The sequence below is a fragment of the Haemaphysalis longicornis genome, unplaced genomic scaffold, assembly GCF_048455015.1.
Source record: "Haemaphysalis longicornis isolate Haplotype H1 unplaced genomic scaffold, Haemaphysalis longicornis Haplotype H1 scaffold_1, whole genome shotgun sequence".
NCBI classification, from domain to species: Eukaryota; Metazoa; Arthropoda; class Arachnida; order Ixodida; family Ixodidae; genus Haemaphysalis; species Haemaphysalis longicornis.
In genome coordinates, this window is record NW_027526203.1 from 162,820,740 (window position 1) to 162,839,980 (window position 19,241).

At 46.0% G+C, this 19,241-nt stretch overlaps 2 protein-coding genes across 2 annotated transcripts in view; one reads left to right on the forward strand and one right to left on the reverse strand.

Annotated features, from left to right (window-relative positions):
- Positions 1-19,241, reverse strand: part of LOC144138770 (glycosyltransferase 25 family member-like) — a 247,209-nt gene that overhangs the window by 150,141 nt on the left and 77,827 nt on the right. Inside the window, exon 2 of the mRNA XM_077671216.1 lies at positions 4,448-4,522. Coding sequence (XP_077527342.1) covers positions 4,448-4,522 — 75 coding nt within the window. The remainder of the gene's footprint in view (positions 1-4,447; positions 4,523-19,241) is intronic.
- On the forward strand, positions 13,915-18,876 carry LOC144174382 (uncharacterized). Its single transcript, XM_077703061.1, has 2 exons — positions 13,915-17,446; positions 18,847-18,876. Exons 1-2 carry the CDS (start codon positions 15,110-15,112, stop codon positions 18,874-18,876), a joined length of 2,367 nt encoding a protein of 788 aa, XP_077559187.1. The 5' UTR covers positions 13,915-15,109.

Genomic DNA, 19,241 nt, shown 5'->3' on the forward strand with positions numbered 1-19,241 from the left:
CAGAGAACAACAAACTACCCTACGGCTCATACAATCCGGGCTCCTTCCCACAGCCTACGCGTCTTCACGTAATGCATCCGAATCGCTACGACGCTGAATGTAAATTTTTCTCAGAAGTAGGAATACTCCGCCCCGTAATCGGGGTGTGCGACTTTAGCCCTGAGCACCCTCCTCTCTTTCCGTCAACTACCCAACAAGACCAATGGAAGATGCTGCTGTCCAGGCCCCTACCCAGCTTCAGCGGGTGGACAGAACACAGGCCGCGCGGACTGCATATGGGCCCCACAGAAGAAGGAATCACTCCCCAGGGCTGCACTGTGGGCCGTTAAGAAATCTGAACAGAAGTATTTCTTCCTCCTCCTTCTCAGCCGCAAGTCTCATCACCTCCGTCCGCGGCGCAGAGACGGAGAAGTCAGATCGTCTAACACCGGGTTGAAGCTCACTTTGATTTTATAAAAAAAAGTTTCCACTCTTGTGCTACACCAATACAACTCAACCAAACACCGTTCATGCATCATGCATTGATTTAACCTCACCAAGAATATCTCTTTGAAGTAATAAATGGTGTGGTTAAGTGCATTTCACTGCTCTCTGGTTTTACTATTTGTAGAGCGATGTGAGTGATTTTAAGTGACGTCGCGTGAGTAATCGTTATGGGTGCCGTTTACAGCTTTGCTTTCCAACCACATTCACGGCGTGGATTGGCGCGATTTTTTTTCTTTCGTTATTTAGTTTTTCTCGCTAGTTTTACTTTGTTTTTTTTTAATTCTTTCTTTTAGTGTTTGTTGCTTCAGTCTTTGGCGTAAGTTACGCATGCGTGCGCTTTCAGGGATTTAAATGGTGCGTTATGCCGCAAAATTTCTACCATCCTTTAGTTTCTTGTTATTATTTTTTTTTCAGTGACAGTCAGAACTGTGCTAAAAATTTTCCAACTTTCTTTCCTACATAAAATCGATAGTCTCTGCTGCAAACACAAACGGCCTTGCCAGTGACGAACAACTGTTTAGTTTAAACAGTAGGCCTTCATCACAACAACTTTTACCTGAGTGAAAGATTCCGGTAACGAGCTGTTTTGAAATTAGCCACCCGCACGGCATGTAGACCCAATGCGCTACAGCTTTAGGGTTTTTTTTTTTTTGCAGAAAATGTATTTTAGCGAACCTTTTCTTTTTTGTGAAGCGCAGCGTGCTATTCCCTACTTGTTGCGTCGCTTAAACGAACCTGCCCCGAAATGTTTACTTGCGATTGCACTGAGTGGTAATACCGGGTGGGGTCAATTGCTCAGTTTGTGGAAGAAATCATGTATACTTCTAGCGAGGCTAACAGGTATGTTGCGCAGCCTTGGTCTCATACCAAAGAAGAAAGTGCTGGCTGTCGTCTCGATACCCACAAGAAGTTATACACACGAGGCTGACTCAAGTAATGCGTGGTCTAGTGCATTAAAAAAGCATTCGTTTCGAAAAAAAAAAAAAACCCTAGCTTGGATAAATGCGGCCAGCTCATACTATCTAGCCGGATGTGCGAGATGTTGGAAGGGACGACAAGTAAAACGCTAGCGATTTTATTAGAAGGTGCCACGTTAGCTTTTTGTGCATACTGTTTGGTTATGCTCGCACTTAGAGAGAGAGAAGTGATTTGGTGGAAGAAAGGAAAGGAAAGTGCACTGGGGATATTATTGAGCTCAGTAGGGAGCTCACCTGCATACAACCCCCATTGCGGGGGGAGGGGCAACAGGGGATAAAAGACTTGGGAGGAGGTTAGGGGGTGGAAAAGAAAAGATGTGAAAGAGAAAGACAGGAAGAAGAGAGAGAGAGAGAGAGAGAGAGAGAGAGAGAGAGAGAGAGAGAGAGAGAGAAATAGGGGGGGGGGGGGGGCATTACATAGGCGACAGCGGTACGAGTGTTCGGCGCGAGTGTTTGTTCAGTAGCCTCAGCTACAGGCGCTGGGTTAGTCCGGTGGCCTCGAGGAATGCCAGGAGGTGGCTGAACACTTGACGACGGGAGCTGGCAGGACCCGTAGAATCCATATATATACAGTAGGCTGCCGTCAAGACGAACACGAAGGGACCGACCGTGAAAGTTTGTTTAACAAATTCGTCTGAAGCGGAGGTTTTCGCATTGTGGGCGTTACAAGAGAGCAAAAGTGTTGTTCGTCTTAACCGGAGTTTACTATATATATATATATATATATATATATATATATATATATATATATATATATAGTGTAGCCCATTTATAACGAACCCACTTACAGCGAAATAGCGGTTATAACGAAGTGATCTTGATTTTCCGTCCCAATTATAACGGTCTTATAAAAGTCCAGATATAGCGAAAAAGCGGTTATAGCGAATACATTTCAGGTTCCCGCCAACTTCGTTATAACCGGGCTACACTCTATATATATATATATATATATATATATATATATATATATATATATATATATATATATATATATATATATATATATATATATATATATATATATATATATATATATATATATATATACTAGAACTGTATTTGACGCTTGAGGGTGGTAGCCAGAGCCACTCTGACTACACGGGGAGAAGTGGACCTTCTTTTCCACCTTCTTCCATATATATAAGGTGGAAAAGAAGGTCCCTTTCTCCCCGTGTAGTCAGAGTGGCGCTGGCTACCACCCTCAAGCGTCAGATACAGTACTAGTAAATATAAATACCCCAGAAAGTGAAGGAGAACACGGTCGCCCAGATAGCCGAATTGGTAAGGCATTCGAGATAAAATCGAAAGGCGTGGGTTCGGTCCCCCCTCTTGAGCGTGTTTTCCTTTCTTTCTTTCTTAGGTATATTTAAATAATGGCAACTTCACCAACCGTAGTAAAAAAAGAGCCCAATAACACCCCTATGCCTCTTTTGGCGTTCTAGACTGCCGGCCCATCTTTGTGTGTGTATATATATATATATATATATATATATATATATATATATATATATATATATATATATATATATATATATATATATATATAATTGCGAGCAACAACCTGTGCGCAATTGTAACGCTGTAACGCGCAATCCAAGGACGCGTGGAAGTTCCGTGGTGCAATTGGAATTGGAATTCAGTAATGTTCCACGTCATGTTTCCCACAGCCACAATTATCACCATGGCATACCTCCTCTGCTTCTCGGGAGGAGCTTTGCGCCGGTCTTCACTGTGTTGCATGCGCAATCATGCGAACGCCAATTCAACTTCGCCGTTCGATATCTCGCAGTACAGATGAGCTAGAAGAATTGTGCTAAATGAAACAGTGTACAAACACGATTGCATCTAACTGTTCAATACAAACATGCCTGCTTACTGCAGCCACTAAAGAGCTAATTATTCAATTTTAATTAATCAGGCCAGCGATATGAACAATTACTACCTCATCCTGTGACCCCCTGGGCGCATAACCTCACTGTAGAGGCGAACCTCACGTAGATCGAAGCTCCTAATTTTTAAAAAACCTGTCGACTTAACTCTGATCCCCTTGACTAAGTTTGCACCATGATATCAGATTATCTAGGTCTGAATTTAACAAGGATAATATAAAGTTTTTTTGTGAGCAAACATAGCAGTGTAATAAACAGATAATAGGTTATTAGTAAACTTAAGGCAATTCGGAAGATCAATAATATATACTAAAATATATTTAAGAAAAAAAAAATATATATACGCACTTTTTCATCGGTCCCGTGAAGCTCGCCCAGTTGAAGCGTCATTGTGCGCAGAAACGATGTCCTTTTGCAAGTGAAGCAATCACATTGCCATCTTCGGACGATTTCATGAATATGCACCAAGTGCACGCCATCCAGGTCAAGAAACACTGTCGACGCCGGTTAAACAACTCCTTCGCCCAAGAAGGCAAGGAAGGAATGTGACCCCCGGGGGGGTGTTTATACCGGTACAGAGCGCGGGGCTTTTCTTACTGATCCCGGTCTTTACGGTACACGATGAGAGTGCGTTGATCCCTTCTTTGAATGCAGCAGCCGCTTGGAGCTCGGCACCGGGCACCATAACTACGGATTACCGTTCGCTCATTCTGCGGCAGTATAAATGAATACGAAGCGCGCGCTATTTCCCGCTTTAATGGCGTAGCTGTTTCAGAGTGAAATCAGAGCGGCTGGTTATTTGGCTCTGTCCTTTTTTGCTTTCATTGAGGTCAACGACTGCATCGCAACAGCGCTCCGGCGTCTCTGCTGCATCCTTTTAAGCATAAATAAATGGTCAAGGAGGTAAACGAGGTGCTCGCACCCGAGCCTGGCGTTCTAGGTTTGTTTTCTTTTCTCGACTAGGAGCCACTTTGTAAAAGGAAAAAAAAAAACCCGTAAAGTGCATTGCGAACATCGCGGCTCAAAGAGACATCATAGGCGTGGATGTAAGCAAGTCTGGGAGAGAGAAAGTAAAAATTATAAAGGCTTACTTACCTGTTGTGATACGGGTCGGCGTACTCTGGCAGCATGCGGATACCGTGCTCTTGGATGTAACTGTCGTTGATTTTCCTGGAGAAGACAAAGACAGGACACGTGAGCAGAGGGGCCAAGGGCATGTATTCAATATGAAGAAGTAAGGGCCGCAAAGAGTACAAAAATGGGGACAGCATCAGCATCGGTTCTTGAGTAGACTGCTGCAAAAGTTCTACTCCACGGCCACCCCCCAGTCAGGAGTGCACGGTTGGAGGAAGCCGTACTGTTTTGGTGATATTGCCGCTAGGACTATCCGCACACTTGCCCGGGAGACCACGATAGCCAAATGGACTGCCAAAGAGTTCACGAGCTCTCGTATTCATGCCCTGGACCGTACCTTCAGCGTTCTCTCCCATTAGGCCTCCCACGGACTGATGCAACCGTTCTTTGCCGACTCTGGCTTGGAGTCGCTTTCACAAATGCTTACTCCAATTTAATTGGAATGGCAGGCAGTGAGGCGTGTGAAGTCTGCGACACACCGGAGACCATGCGCCATCTTCTATGCGAATGTCCGCGTTTTTCATCGGCAAGAAGGCAACTCCTCTCAACTTTACGGAAGATCGATTCTCGGCGGACGTTCTCTGAGGAGAAAATCCTGGGCCACTCGCCTTCACCGCCATCTACGCACAAGGCCACAAAAGCGCTCCTGTGCTTCCTAAAAACAACAAACTTGCACAGAAGACTGTAGCGCAAGGGACTGCTCTCTGTGAAGTCAATGAACTCTATCGCCTATAGCGTCGTGGCGCTGGCCACACCTCTTTACGCTCCCTCTTTACCTACCCCTTCTTTTACTGCTTTTGATCTTTTTTCCCATTGTTCCCCTTCGCCACGTGTAGGATAGCAAACTAGGCCACAGCCTGGTTGACATTCCTGCCTTTCCTACCTTCCTTTATTCCTTCCCTTCTACACAAGAAACCTGGCCCATAAGAGTATGTGCTCTCCTATCCCTCTTGCCTCGCTACGTCCCGCAAAAAAAGAAAGAAAGATTGACTGACGATTACGATCCCTAACGCGAAATTTGAGCGCAGCTGTTTAGATGTTTCGACTTTGCAAAATAGGTAGAGGCCAATAATTTCAGACAGACATATGTGTATGGGCGGTGACGGTAATCCTCTCCGTGGGCGGCGTGAACTGCAGAGTCTTCTCGGCGACGGCGCATAGCTGCGGCTTCGGCGGCGCGCACCTCTGGATTCTAGCGTCGGCGGCACTGAGCCTGTGCTCGGGCAGCTCATTTAGCTGCAGCGGTAGACGAAGCACTTCCTTCGTCTCAAGACGTGATCGCGTCATCGGCGAACGTACGACGGCGCGCGCTACTGTGGAGCCTTATAGGGGGTCGTCACCGCCGAGTGCGCCTCGCGCGCTTCGCTTTCCTCCTCGCATTTTCGCCATACTCCTCTTTTCCGCGTTCCTCCTCACTCTTTCTTCGGTGTCCTCCTCGATCTCTCGGTTCCATCGAGGCGTAAAGGAGCAAGCTTGTCGGTCGGGCTATTGACCCAGAGAAGCAACGGCACTTAATAATAGGATGGCACTCTCCAAGGCAATTTGCCGATGCCTGCAACGAAATAAACATTTGGTGCCATTCTAAAGTTCCTAGAGGCGGGACAAAAGACAAAAGCGCCGCGCAGGTAGGGCGGCGGCAATAGTCGGCGGGCGTCAGGACGGTCGGCGCTCGCGTGATTATCCTTCGTTGACAAGGTCGCTGTATACGTATATGCAAGGCAGCAGAGGTCGTAAGACTGACGGGGTGGAAGGGGAAGATGATAAGTGAGAGGGAAGACGGCTCCCTTACGCCTTCATGAGGTGAGCATAAGACCGCAATTGCACGCATGTGGTCGAAAAGTTGCGCTCAGTTCCTCGCAGTATTCATAAGGTTCTAAACATCAGGAGTTCCGAAATACCAATCGGGAAACGTATGAATAATAATAACAAAAAAACAAAAACACCGTTTTCTATTTTGTGCGCTAACTTGAAGAAGAAACTCTTTTATTTTCTTGCCTCACGACCCCAAGTATTCGGGGCGTTTTACGCACTGAAGCTGCGCCTAAGCTTTGAGGCGCGTCGCGGAGGGCTGCGGATCAATTTCGACACGTGGGCTTTTCGCTTTCCGCTTTCACACAAAGAACGGCCACCGCGACGGGTCGACACCAAGTAGTTCGATGCACTAGCGAGGCCTCTGCAAACTGCCAAAAGGAACACCAAAAATAAGCCGAAGATGAAGCAACAAAAAAGGCCGGGTCCCATACGAAAGAAGAAAAAGAAAACCTTAATCACAGTACTTGTACTTGTACTTGTATTTTTACTTTTTAGTACAAAACAAACATAGTGTCTTCGCAACTAACAACTTTCTGTCTCAAGAACAAATTGCCTTATATAGTTGGACACGCACGATAGCCTACCCGCGTGTTCGTTGATTCCTCCGCGTTAATTTATGCATGATTCGGGTACGACTATAGACGACATCCCGGTCGTAGTGTTTTGAAACTTGATTTGAGCACAGTACCTGTTAATTTGCCGAAAGGATGATTTCTGACAAAACACGCTTAGAGAAAGGAAGATGTGCCGAGGAAGCAATGCGTGCTCTGTCGTGGTAAACCTACAACCAGAAAGGGGTTTCTACGGTGGTTACTACGCGTTGCAAATTAATGCGCCCTTAAAATGATAAATAACGTTCGATCTGTGTGCCTACATATGCGCGTGCGCGCGAGAAACATCAAGAATAACAGGAATGTGTGCCCTTCTAACCTTAACGCATTGTTTGCATGATCGGAACTGCGCACAAACACCGCACAAGAGAGGCAAACGTGTTTGACTCTCTTGTTCGGTGTTTGTGCGCAGTTCCATTAATGAACGATTTTCAACTGTAGTCCGGCTTTCCACGATGTATATTTGAATGTCTTGTTTACAATGGGTGCAGTGGTCTTATTTTGTTTTGTTTATAAATTATTCTTTATTACGTCCTTTCCTCTCTGCAGTGACGGTATACGGTGACTTTGTTCTGCTGCATACTATTTCTTTTTTATATAACTTTTACTTATTTTTGTTTTAAATACAATAGTCCGTCCGTGCGTCCGTCCGTCTGTCTGTCTGTCTGTCTGTCGGTGCCCCACCCGGCCAAAGCTAAAAGAATTCTATATAGGCAAAACATGTTTGATCAACGAAATCTAGAAACATGCTCTATATTTGTCAACATTGTTCAGCAAAAAGAAAACACATTGTTCAGCAAAAAGAAAATACAAAGCAATAAGAAAACATCCACATGTTAGTCGGGTCCGTGACGATCCCACCATACTAGAAGCAATCACCGAGTACGCCCTTGAAAACGGACTCTACGAATAACTGTAACGGCCTGGTCGGCTTCCCCGTTCTACCTACAATGTGAACTGCCTGCAGCGTGCACTGTTTTCAGTGTGAACCGCATTGTCTACAGTGTGAACTAAGTGTGAGCTGTGCATTTTAGTGCCACTGACTGACTTTTACGTGTTCATTTTGTGATTAGGACCCCAAGACTGCAACTGTGTTCATTGTGCGAGTTGTGACCTTCCCCTTTTCCCCTCATCCTTGCTCCCCCAAGGGCTCCATGGCCTCTCGTCTAATAAAGTTTTTCACTCACTTATCTCACCCGGCGGGCATTTTTTTTCTCCACTTTCTTTCAAAAAAATATATCTGACCTACGACATTTCCCCCCTTGGTTTCCTTGGCTTTCTTGCCTGCCTACCCTTATTTCTGTCTTTACTCAACGAGCCCCTCATTTCCCATTCCAATTTGGTATATGCATAGCGAGGGCCTCTGCTCTGGCAGTCTTGGTGCCATAGGGAGCTTAAGAGGGTTGAACGCTGGTCGACCGCTCCCGACACGTCGTAGACTCTCGAGTCACGGCCCGGGGTTTAAAAAGAAGGTCCCCTTCACCCCGAGCAGTCGGAGTGGCGCTCGCTACCACCCCCGTGAACGAAAAAAAAACAGAAAGTGGAGGGGAAAATAGCCCCGCTACTAGCGTAGTGGTCATCGCACCAGACGCGTATTCTGGAGGTCGTGGGTTCGGATCCCACCCGGCGGGCATTTTTTCTCCACTTTCTTTTCAAAAAATATATCTGACCTACCACATTTTCCCCCTTGGTCTCATTGGCTTTCTTGCATGCCTACCCTTTATATATATATATATATATATATATATATATATATATATATATATATATATATATATATATATATATATATATATATATATATATATATATATATATATACGGGGTGTCCTAGCTATCATGCACCCAGATTTAAAAAAAGATTAACGGCGTAACTCCATGAAAACCTAGTGCATAATGTTTGCAGTACTGTGGAGAAGTGGGCAGCATTTTTTTTCGTTAATGAGACTTAGCTAATTAATTGCAATTAATCATCTATCTTGAGAAGTACTGTCCTAATCACTAAAGTGTCAATGAGGCACTCGTAGGTACCCACGAGGGGCATCTAACTGCGGTATTTTCAGCGACGGACTAATTGCGTGCTCATTTATTCTGACTAATAAAGAAAACCCACGAAATATGTAAAATACCACATGACGGCGCCTCCGCGCGCATTAGCGAGCATCGCAAAGCAATGCCCTCAAACAGGCTGCCTCTGAGTTAGCCAGACTGAAATAAACAAAAGAAAGAAAGAAAAAATTGCGACCGAGTTTGTGCCTGATCTGCACTCGCGCCCCGTGCCTCTTGTTACGTGTTTTCGTGCTGCCTTTCCGTCCGTGTTCTTTCCCCTTCCCTCACCTTCCACCTTTCTAGCCAATCGGAATGCCTCACTTGCTCAAACTGTTTGAAACACCCCTCACCCGCGACCTCTCCTGCAGGGATGAGGGAAGTAACCCTCCCTCACCGAAGTTTTTGTATAAAGACGCAATGTGAGAAATTAAAATACAGCCCTGAAGAAGGAGTTTCTAACTCCGAAACTGTTGGCAACAAAAACGGGAAACGTGTCAGTCGACTTCTTTCACTATATATATATATATATATATATATATATATATATATATATATATATATATATATATATATATATATATATATATATATATATATATATATATATATATATATATATATATATATATATATATATATATATATATATATATATATATATATATATATATATATATAACACAGAAATGAGGGTTGGCAGTCGAGAAAACCTCGGAAAGCAAAGGGGAGGATGTGGTAGATCATTGAAACAGATTAAGAATTTGGAAATTCTTCCAAATTCTTAATCTGTTTCAATGATCTACCACATCCTCCCCTTTGCTTTCCGAGGTTTTCTCGACTGCCAACCCTCATTTCCGTGTTATTTTCAACGAGCCCCTCATTTCCTATTCTGATTCGCTACATGCATAGCGAGGGCCTCTGTTCTGGCAGTCTTGTTGCCAAAGGGAGCTTAAGAGGGTTCAAAGCTGGTCGACCACTCTGGACATGTCGTAGACACTCGAGTCACGACCCGGGGGTTAAAAAGAAGGTCCCCTTCACCCCGATTAGTCCGAATGGCGCTGGCTACCACCCCCAAGCACAGGAAACAAACATACCTAACATAAATACCCCAGAAAGTGAATGGGAAAATCGCCCCGCCGGTAGCGTAGTGGTTATCGCACCAGACCGGTATTCTGGAGGTCGTGGGTTCGGATCCCACCTGGCGGGCATTTTTTCTTCACTTTCTTTCTTTCTTTCCAAATTCTTAATCTGTTTCAATGATCTACCACATCCTCCCCTTTGCTTTCCGAGGTTTTCTCGACTGCCAACCCTCATTTCTGTGTTATTTTCAACGAGCCCCTCATTTCCTATATATATATATATATATATATATATATATATATATATATATATATATATAAGAGAAGAAAAACTTCGAACAAGGTAAAAGCACGATTGTGGCCTACGTTTCAGCAAAGAGAACTTGCTTTCCTCAGGGCAATCTCTCGCCTGGCAGGCAGGGTTTATATAGGGGTAGGACCCCAGGTGAAAGGAGAGGGAAAGATGGAAGGGAAATTGAGCAAGCTGATTGGTTTCGGAGTGTGTCGGGGGAGAGATTGAGGGGCCAAGAAGGTTGTCTAGTTTAAGCCGCGAAGTAGGTCATATATATATATATATATATATATATATATATATATATATATATATAGGGAACGGGGGGCTTCGAAGATGTTCACCAGATAGAAATAATATTTATATATAAGAAAAAACGCGTGCCCAGAGTGGGGACCGAACCTACTCTGGGAGCGCGTTTTTCTTTCTTTCCTTGTTACTTAAATTTAAAAAATGTTAACTTCACTAACCGTAGTAAAAAAAGCCTAATCATTCCCCTATGCCTCCTTAGGCGTTGAAGACTGCCGACCTATCTTTCTGCATTTTCTCATCGAGCCCCTAATTTCCTAACCATATATATATATATATATATATATATATATATATATATATATATATATAATCCAGGGAGCAATAAAACTTTGAAGATGGTAGAGAACACAAGAAATGAAAACTTCGAACAAGGTAGAAACCTAGAAACCACGATTGTTGCCAACGTTTCAGCAAAGAGGCTTGCCTTCTCTTTGCTGAAACGTTGGCAACAATCGTGGTGTCTACCTTGTTCGAAGTTTTCTTTTCTTATACATATACATATATGGTTACACAGGTTACTCAGATGAAGACTGGTCCTTTAGTCGAAACGTCAGTAATCCACTGAATTTGTTTTTAATCGTTAGTCAACCATTTTCTCAAATATATATATATATATATATATATATATATATATATATATATATATATATATATATATATATATATATATATATATATGTATATATACCCACACACACATACACAGATGAGTGCTTCTGGCGCTGGACGTACGAACTGTACAATAAGTACGTGTAGACTCGGGTCCAACTTAAGAACGACAATGAAAGTTGCCTCTGTACCTCATCTCCGCAGCCGGTCGTTCCTCCGCGCTGCTCGGAGAGAGCGTAACTACGAGTATTTTTAACGTGACTCGAGTCGTTTACGTGATTTTTCGTATTTAATTTGGTTATAAATGATTGCAGCAACGACAAACAAACTACATTAGAAAATCCGCATAAATTCAGAGAATTGTCTACTGATGCGGAACATTCTTATGTCGCTTGTCTTGAGTGTGAGTTCTTTACAGTCATTTTTTGTTGTTCTCAATCGTGTATAAATTATTACAGATGCAACTTTCGCGAAATCTGCATTATTGTGGAAATGCTGGGCGTTACACGGTTCGCCATTTTCCATAATTTCTTTATATTTTTCTTATTGTGTCAGTTTTCCAAAATTTCCTCCGACCAATTATCTCCATTTAAGCTATTATAACGACTGCAGGTGGAACTTTCGCAATCTCCATTATTGTGGAAATTCAGGGCGTTAGACGGTCCTGGCTCTGGGGGTACTCAGCAAAAAATGCTACGCATTAAAAAGCAGTCGATGTCACGCCCACTCTTTTTTCAAAACGCGCGCTTGTACGCGCAGGTCCGTCGCTTCGGCAGAGCCAGGTCCGTCGCTTTTTTCCTGGATTCAAACACAAATATTGAGGCAAGATAGTAAATGTTATACAAAAAAGTACGGCAGATAAGAAAGAGAAAAATAAATCTAGCTGGAAATCATTAGAAAATGTACGCTGTACAATAGTGATCGCACTCATCTGTTTCTACAGAGCTTTCATTTAGTCGCGCTTTGCTCATTTATGTTATATAGATTCTCCGTTCCTTCAAGGCCAAATTTTTCATAGGTGTAAGTTGACAGAGGCTTTTATAATGCAAAACTTCCTATTAGCGCCGTCCTCTGGACGTTTTGAACCAAGTCGACAAAGTATTGAGCACCTCTTATAATGGACCTTTTCCGCGAGAAGAAAATCGCCTCCAGCATCGATTACGACAAACTTTCTTTGGCGCTCTACTTTTGCCGCGTTTTGCCGCTGCCGTATCTTCTTTATCAATTTGGGCGTTGTTGTGTATATACTCCTTTCGCGGCCTTTTTTTTAAGTCGCCGCTGCCTGTTCGCTATGTTCACTATTTGAAGCAATGAATAGGTTGCAGAACACGTGTCGTGGATGTAATGGTGAATTAACGGTTGTGCCCTGCGGCCAGAGAAATTCATCAACTGTCAATTTGACGCTGGGTACAACGTTAGCACGAGCGAAACCATTGTCTGCGACCACGCGGATAAAAATGGCCCCGCAAAAGAAACAAGAGCTGTCCCGCAGGCATGAGCAGATGGTGGTCGCGGAAAAAGGCCCATTCCAATGCCGGAGGCACTATTTACGAAACTCGCCAATGCCGTAACGCCCCATTCTTGCCTAAATTATGATAACAAATGCCAAAGTTACGCAATCTAAATCACTCGTACATTCGATAGCAGTGTTCTACGCGACAGCGCATGCGTGCACGGCATTTCCAATCGCGCGAGCGCCCATGAGGTTTTGTAAAATAGAAAGCGTGCACGGACCTTCTTATTTTGTGAACCCAGACAACACTGAAGTACGTTGTGGAGAATGCCGTAGTACCGGCGCGGATTTTATCAACCCATTGATAAAGCAGATGCGCCAAGAGAGTACTAGCATCTTTTTTTAAAGCGAAGCTTAAGTGTTCTGACTGATAGCGCCTCTAACGCGAAATCGCCCTGCAGGAAAGCCAACTTTCTCTGACGATGATGATGAATGATCGTGGGTGCACGGAAAGCAAAAAAAAATCGCTTCCCGTGGCCGGAATCGAACGTGCGTCCCTCTCGTTATGAAGCCGGCGTGTTAGGATCGGCCAACACAGGAATTCCTCGCAAGCCCTAGAGCAAAGTGTGCGTGGATGAATCACCCAGAGGCACGAGGAGGCAAGAAACCCTGGCGCCAGCGGCGGCGGCGGTTTCAAGTGGCGGCTTCTATATCCTGGGTTCATCGGACGCTGCGGGCCACTTCTTTTCTTCATACACGTATGAAAGAAGGGTCCACCGAAAGGAAGCTGCAGTTTCAAGTGTCCAAGCTCTTCGGTTTCCAACCATCGGCGAGAGCAGGAAGTCGCTTGTCTTTACGTGCTGGGAGCCGTGTTGAAATTCCGTTCTCACGGGGCCTCCAAAATGAAGACTTGCGCAAAGTGGTGCAACTCCGGCACGGGACACGATCCATGACGTGGATATTCACCCTTTCCATCGACCGAGTGGTTCGTGTGCATCAGCCACGCCTCATGTCGTGGGCGGTACATCAAGTGTCGTCCACTGCCCACCTGATTGGACAACCTGTGTGAAGTTAAATTCCCTAGCCAGGGATCTGGGGAATACGAACTCTATTTAAACGGCTGTATTCGTGTTATTCTTGTTCTCCTGTCTCGACTGTCATCATGTAGAATAAACCTCCGGTACAGTTTCCTCCTAAGCAGTCATCTTTAGTCCGACACCATGGCGAGCCGGGACCTGCGGGCCTGAACGAGTCAGACAACCCAAGGGCCCCTCATCTCTAACACTGGTTGGCAGCAGCTGGGATGGACCGTGCCTCATCGTGCTGTCTCTGCGGGTGAGCGTTTGGCTTTTGCTATGGGATTCGCCAGGCTTCAGATTTTGAGAGAATAATCTTGCACTGGGAATCAAGCGCTTGTCAATTGAGAAGGGTTAATCTCACGACATTGCTTGGAAGCAGAGCCAAAGCAAAGCAGAGAAAGCGGGGTCATGGACCTAATGAAATTGCCAAAGTCGGACTTGCTCTTGTTATGCGAGGAACTGTCAGTAGAAGTGCCAAGCAAAATAACGAAAAAAGAGCTGTGCAAGATCATTCCTAAAAGCGTCGAGAATAACGACGAGCTTGTACATGCATGGAACTTAGTTCGAGAAGCTAAAGAGAAAGCGGAACAGGAACAGAAACGACTTCAGGAGGAATCTGAACGAGAGTGGGAGAAAGAGAAGGAACGGCAAAAGTGGGAAGCTGAAAAAGCGGAAAGAGAGCTAAAGCGACTGGAGCTTGAAAAGGAAAGACGAAAAGATGGCGGTAGCGCGAGAGCCGAGACTCCTGAAAGAACATGCGAGGCAGTATCGTATCGGATGGATAAGTACATGCATCCATATGAAACTGGACGGGACATAGGATTGTACCTAGGAAATTTTGAGAGAACTTGTGAACGGGAGAACTTTGCTCGCGGTACTTGGACACAACGGCTTCTGACACTCTTGCCATGTGAAGTAGCTGAAGTGATAGCGAGACTTAGTACGGAGGATGCGGCGGATTACGAGAAAGTGAAAGCTAGCCTGCTGAAGAGATACAGGCTTTCAGCTGAAGCTTTCCGCCAACGTTTTAGAAGCTCAAGCAAAGGCGACAGCGAGGGCTATCCGGATTTCGCGTATGGCCTTAAGACTAACCTTTTGGAGTGGCTTAAGGGAGCAGGGGCCTATGAAAGCCGCGATGGAGTTGTCGAATGCATTTGCCTTGAGCAATTTTATCGAAGCATCCCCCAAGCGGTGAAGCTGTGGGTTCAAGACAGGGAAAATGTCGGCACAGTTGAAAGAGCCGCAGAGCTAGCGGAAGAGTACGCTACTCGCAGAAGGTTGAGCACAGATGAGAGTGCATCACACGCTAGAAACGTGACGCGGAGTCATGTTCCCAGCAAAAAGAACCTTTCTTCGAAAAGTTCCGTGCAGGCGGAGGCGCCAAAAAGAATGGCGGAAAAGCGGGAAGATCAGTCGAAGAGAGAGGGTGCAGACAAAGCAGGAAAAAAAAGAGTTTGAGGCTAGTAGGCCACTTCGCTGCTACAACTGCAATGGTGTCGGGCACTTTGCAGCCAAATGCACCAAACCTAGGGTAGTGTTCAAGTGCGTCGATGAAAGCGACGAAAATCTAGAGCTCCTTAGGCCATACTTGCACAAACTGCAAGTCAATGGAAAACCTTGCAACGTGCTTCGGGATAGCGCCGCAACGATGGATGTTGTCCATCCGTCCTACGTTGCAGCAGACGATTTCACGGGGGAAGTCGCATGGATAAAACAGGCGGTGGAGGAACACAGTGTATGCCTGCCAATGGCTCGGGTGAGGATTTGCGGGCCGTTTGGGGAGCTGATCACTGAAGCCGCAGTCTCGAAGGCCCTGCCACTTCAATACCCTTACCTCTTCTCAAATCGATCGGATCGATTGCTTAACGAGGGAGGCCAGAAACTCGGAGAGGGAGTGGTGCAAGCTCTGACAAGGTCTAAGACTCGCCAGCTCGCCTCTCAGTTAAGTCAGATTCCTGAACCTAAGGTAGCCAGAGAGGCACGTGCCAACCTACCATTGGAACCACTTGAGGAGGAAGAAGTGACGGGTTGTCAAAGGCAGACAGATGCAAAAGGCTATGACCGAACAGGGACGATCACTGAGGCAGCAAATGAAGCAGAGAGCTCTGAAGGGGCAGTGTTATCTCCAGCTTCACGCAACTTTGATCGCCTTCTTAAGGTTAACCGGGAGTCACTAATAAAAGAACAGAGAGAGGACCCCACTTTGGAGAGATTGCACGTTACGGCCAAAGAAGGCATTGCTCGACGCAATATAACTGTGCATGAGAAAGGAGGCTTACTGTATCGCCACTACCAGGACAAAAAAGGCAAAACACTCGATCAGTTAGTCGTGCCTGAAAGGTACAGAGCGGACATTTTGAGTCTGTGCCACGGGAATGGCTGGTCAGGACATCTTGGGATAAATAAAACAAAAGAGCGGCTGCTAATGGAATATTATTGGCCAGGATGTTTTAAAGACGTGGAGCGCTATGTGAAATCATGCGATGCGTGCCAGCGTGTGGGCAAATCGGGGGAGACATGGAAGGCTCCACTGAAAATTGTGCCACTAATTTCGGAACCTTTCCGTCGGCTTGTAATAGACACAGTAGGCCCTTTGCCCAGGACTAAGTCAGGCTACAAGTACCTGCTTACCATGCTGTGTCCAGCCACAAAATTTCCCGAAGCCATTCCGTTGAAAGAACTGAGCTCCTCAGAGATAGTTGACGCTCTTCTATCGGTGTTTGCGCGTATAGGATTTCCGGCCGAAATCCAGACGGATCAGGCAACAGTTTTTACGAGCGCTTTGACTACCACGTTCCTAGAGAGGTGCGGAGTAAAGCTGCTACACAGCTCAGTGTATCATCCGCAGTCTAACAGTGTGGAGAAATGGCATTCGGTTCTAAAGCGGGTGCTACGTGCTCTGTGCTATGAGCACAAAGAGGACTGGGAGGACTGTCTGCCAGCCACATTATTCGCTTTGCGTACGGTTCCCCACGAAGCTACGGGTTTCACCCCAGCGGAACTTGTGTACGGAAGAGCCCTGCGCTCCCCCCTCCGAATGCTGAGAGAAATGTGGGAGGGCACAGGAGAGAACCAGACAGTGGTAGAGTACGTGCTTCAACTACTGGACCGCCTTAACAGTACGAGGGAGATAGTAAACCGCAATATGAAAGCTTCCCAGGAGGCTTCCAAAGTCTACTATGACAAAAACGCCCGCCTTCGAACTTTCCGCGTGGGCGATCGCGTCATGATTCTTCGGCCATCGAGGAAAAATAAGCTGGAAGTTCACTGGGACGGTCCTGTAGAAGTTATGCAGAAACTTTCTGAGACGAATTATGCGCTAAAGATTCCAGGAAGAGGGAAGCAGGTGAGAATTTATCACTGCAATCTCATGAAGCCGTACATGGAACGCAGCGGGATCGTAAATCTAATGCTAAACGAACCCGAGGAGCTCGATAGCGAGATTTTAGATTGGAAGGAGAACGCAGGAGATAGCGTCAGCGTGGAGAAAATCGTGGCTCTTTCTGTAAATACAGAATCTCTGAGTTCGGGCCAGATTAACGCTCTAAAACGGCTGTTAAGCGAATTCGCTGATCGATTCAGCAGCCGTCCAGGAAAGACACACCTCCTGACGCACGAAATAGAGCTCACGTCTGACGAGCCGATACGGTCAAAACCATACAGGGTATCACCTCGGCAGAAGGAGATAATGGAAGCTGAAATACAGCGCATGCTTAACTTGGGGGTAATAGAGCCAGCTGAGAGTGACTACACCTCACCGCTGATTTTAGTTGAGGCACCAGGCAAAGAGCCTCGTCCCTGTGTAGACTACCGAAAGCTGAATGCTATTACCAGGGACCAACTATACCCGATTCCGAACATAGAAGAAAGACTAGAAAGAGTGAGCGGCGCAAAATTCATTTCCACCCTCGATCTCGTGCGCGGATATTGGCAAGTACCGCTCTCAGAAAGTGCGAGCAGGTATGCCGCTTTTATCTCGCCGGTTGGCACCTTTCGACCCTTAATGCTTAGTTTTGGGCTGAAGAATGCCCCCTTCAGTTTCTCGAAACTCATGGACATCGTACTCAGGGATATGCAGGGCTTTGCTCTCCCTTATTTGGACGACGTCGCTATATTTTCAGAAACGTGGGAAGAGCATCTAGAACACCTTAAGAGCGTGTTTTCTAGGTTGCGAGAGGCCGGACTAACTATGAAGGCGGAAAAGTGTAGGTTTGGTTGCGCTCACGTGGCTTACTTGGGCCATGTTGTCGGCCAGGGAACTAGGAGTCCATCAGAGCTAAAAATTGCTCCGATCGTGGCATTTCCCCAGCCTCGAACTAAGACGGACATTCGATCCTTTTTGGGACTGGTCGGATATTACCAGCGGTATATCCCGAACTATTCACAGCTGGCAAGCCCCTTAACTGACGCGTTACGAAAGGGAGCACCCACTAAAGTACCCTGGGATGCCGAAAAAGAAAACGCATTCAAGAGTCTCAAGGCAGTGCTTATGTGCCGACCTCTGCTCCGAACCCCTGACTATTCTAAAGAGTTTATAGTCCAGTGTGACGCCAGTGATAGAGGAATGGGTGTTGTCTTAAGTCAAGTGGGCGACGACCGCGAAGAACACCCGATTCTTTACGTCAGCCGTAAGCTGACCTGTAGAGAGGAAACGTACAGCGCTTCGGAAAAAGAGTGCGCCTGTTTAGTATGGGCGTCGCAGAAGTTGTCGTGTTACTTGTATGGAGCAAAGTTCATCTTTGAGACCGACCATTGCCCTCTCACGTGGTTGAGGCAAATGTCCCCCAAAAATGGTCGCTTGCTCAGATGGAGTCTAGCTCTCCAGGAGTATAATTTCTCTGTACGCTACAAGAAGGGAAAACTGCATGCGAATGCTGATGGCTTAAGCCGACTGTTATGAAGTAACTCAGTTGGATCGCCTCCGGGGTTTCTTTTTATTTTAACCTAGTTTAGGGCAGTCGGCCAGTGGCGTTTTCTGCGGGACCTATACCCTTGCTTTGGCGGCACCAAAATTCAGCCAAAATCAAATAGCTTCTGTGGTAAAGTGTTTCTTTATCGGTGCAGGAAGCCTGGTGGGTCTTTGGCGAATTCTGAACGCTTGCGTGTGGGGCGGTGCAGTGTTGCATGGGATAGCCCACTGGTGCTTTCCTTTGTTAATTGTTCAAGATCGTATGTTCCTTGGTGGAAGACGGCCCCTACACCCAGTTCCAGGCTCATCTCTTCCTGCCCAGCGGTCGTCAACGCTGGCCATTCGAGATTTTTCGGGCCGCGGAGGAGCTGTTAGGATCGGCCAACACAGGAATTCCTCGCAAGCCCTAGAGCAAAGTGTGCGTGGATGAATCACCCAGAGGCACGAGGAGGCAAGAAACCCTGGCGCCAGCGGCGGCGGCGGTTTCAAGTGGCGGCTTCTATATCCTGGGTTCATCGGACGCTGCGGGCCACTTCTTTTCTTCATACAC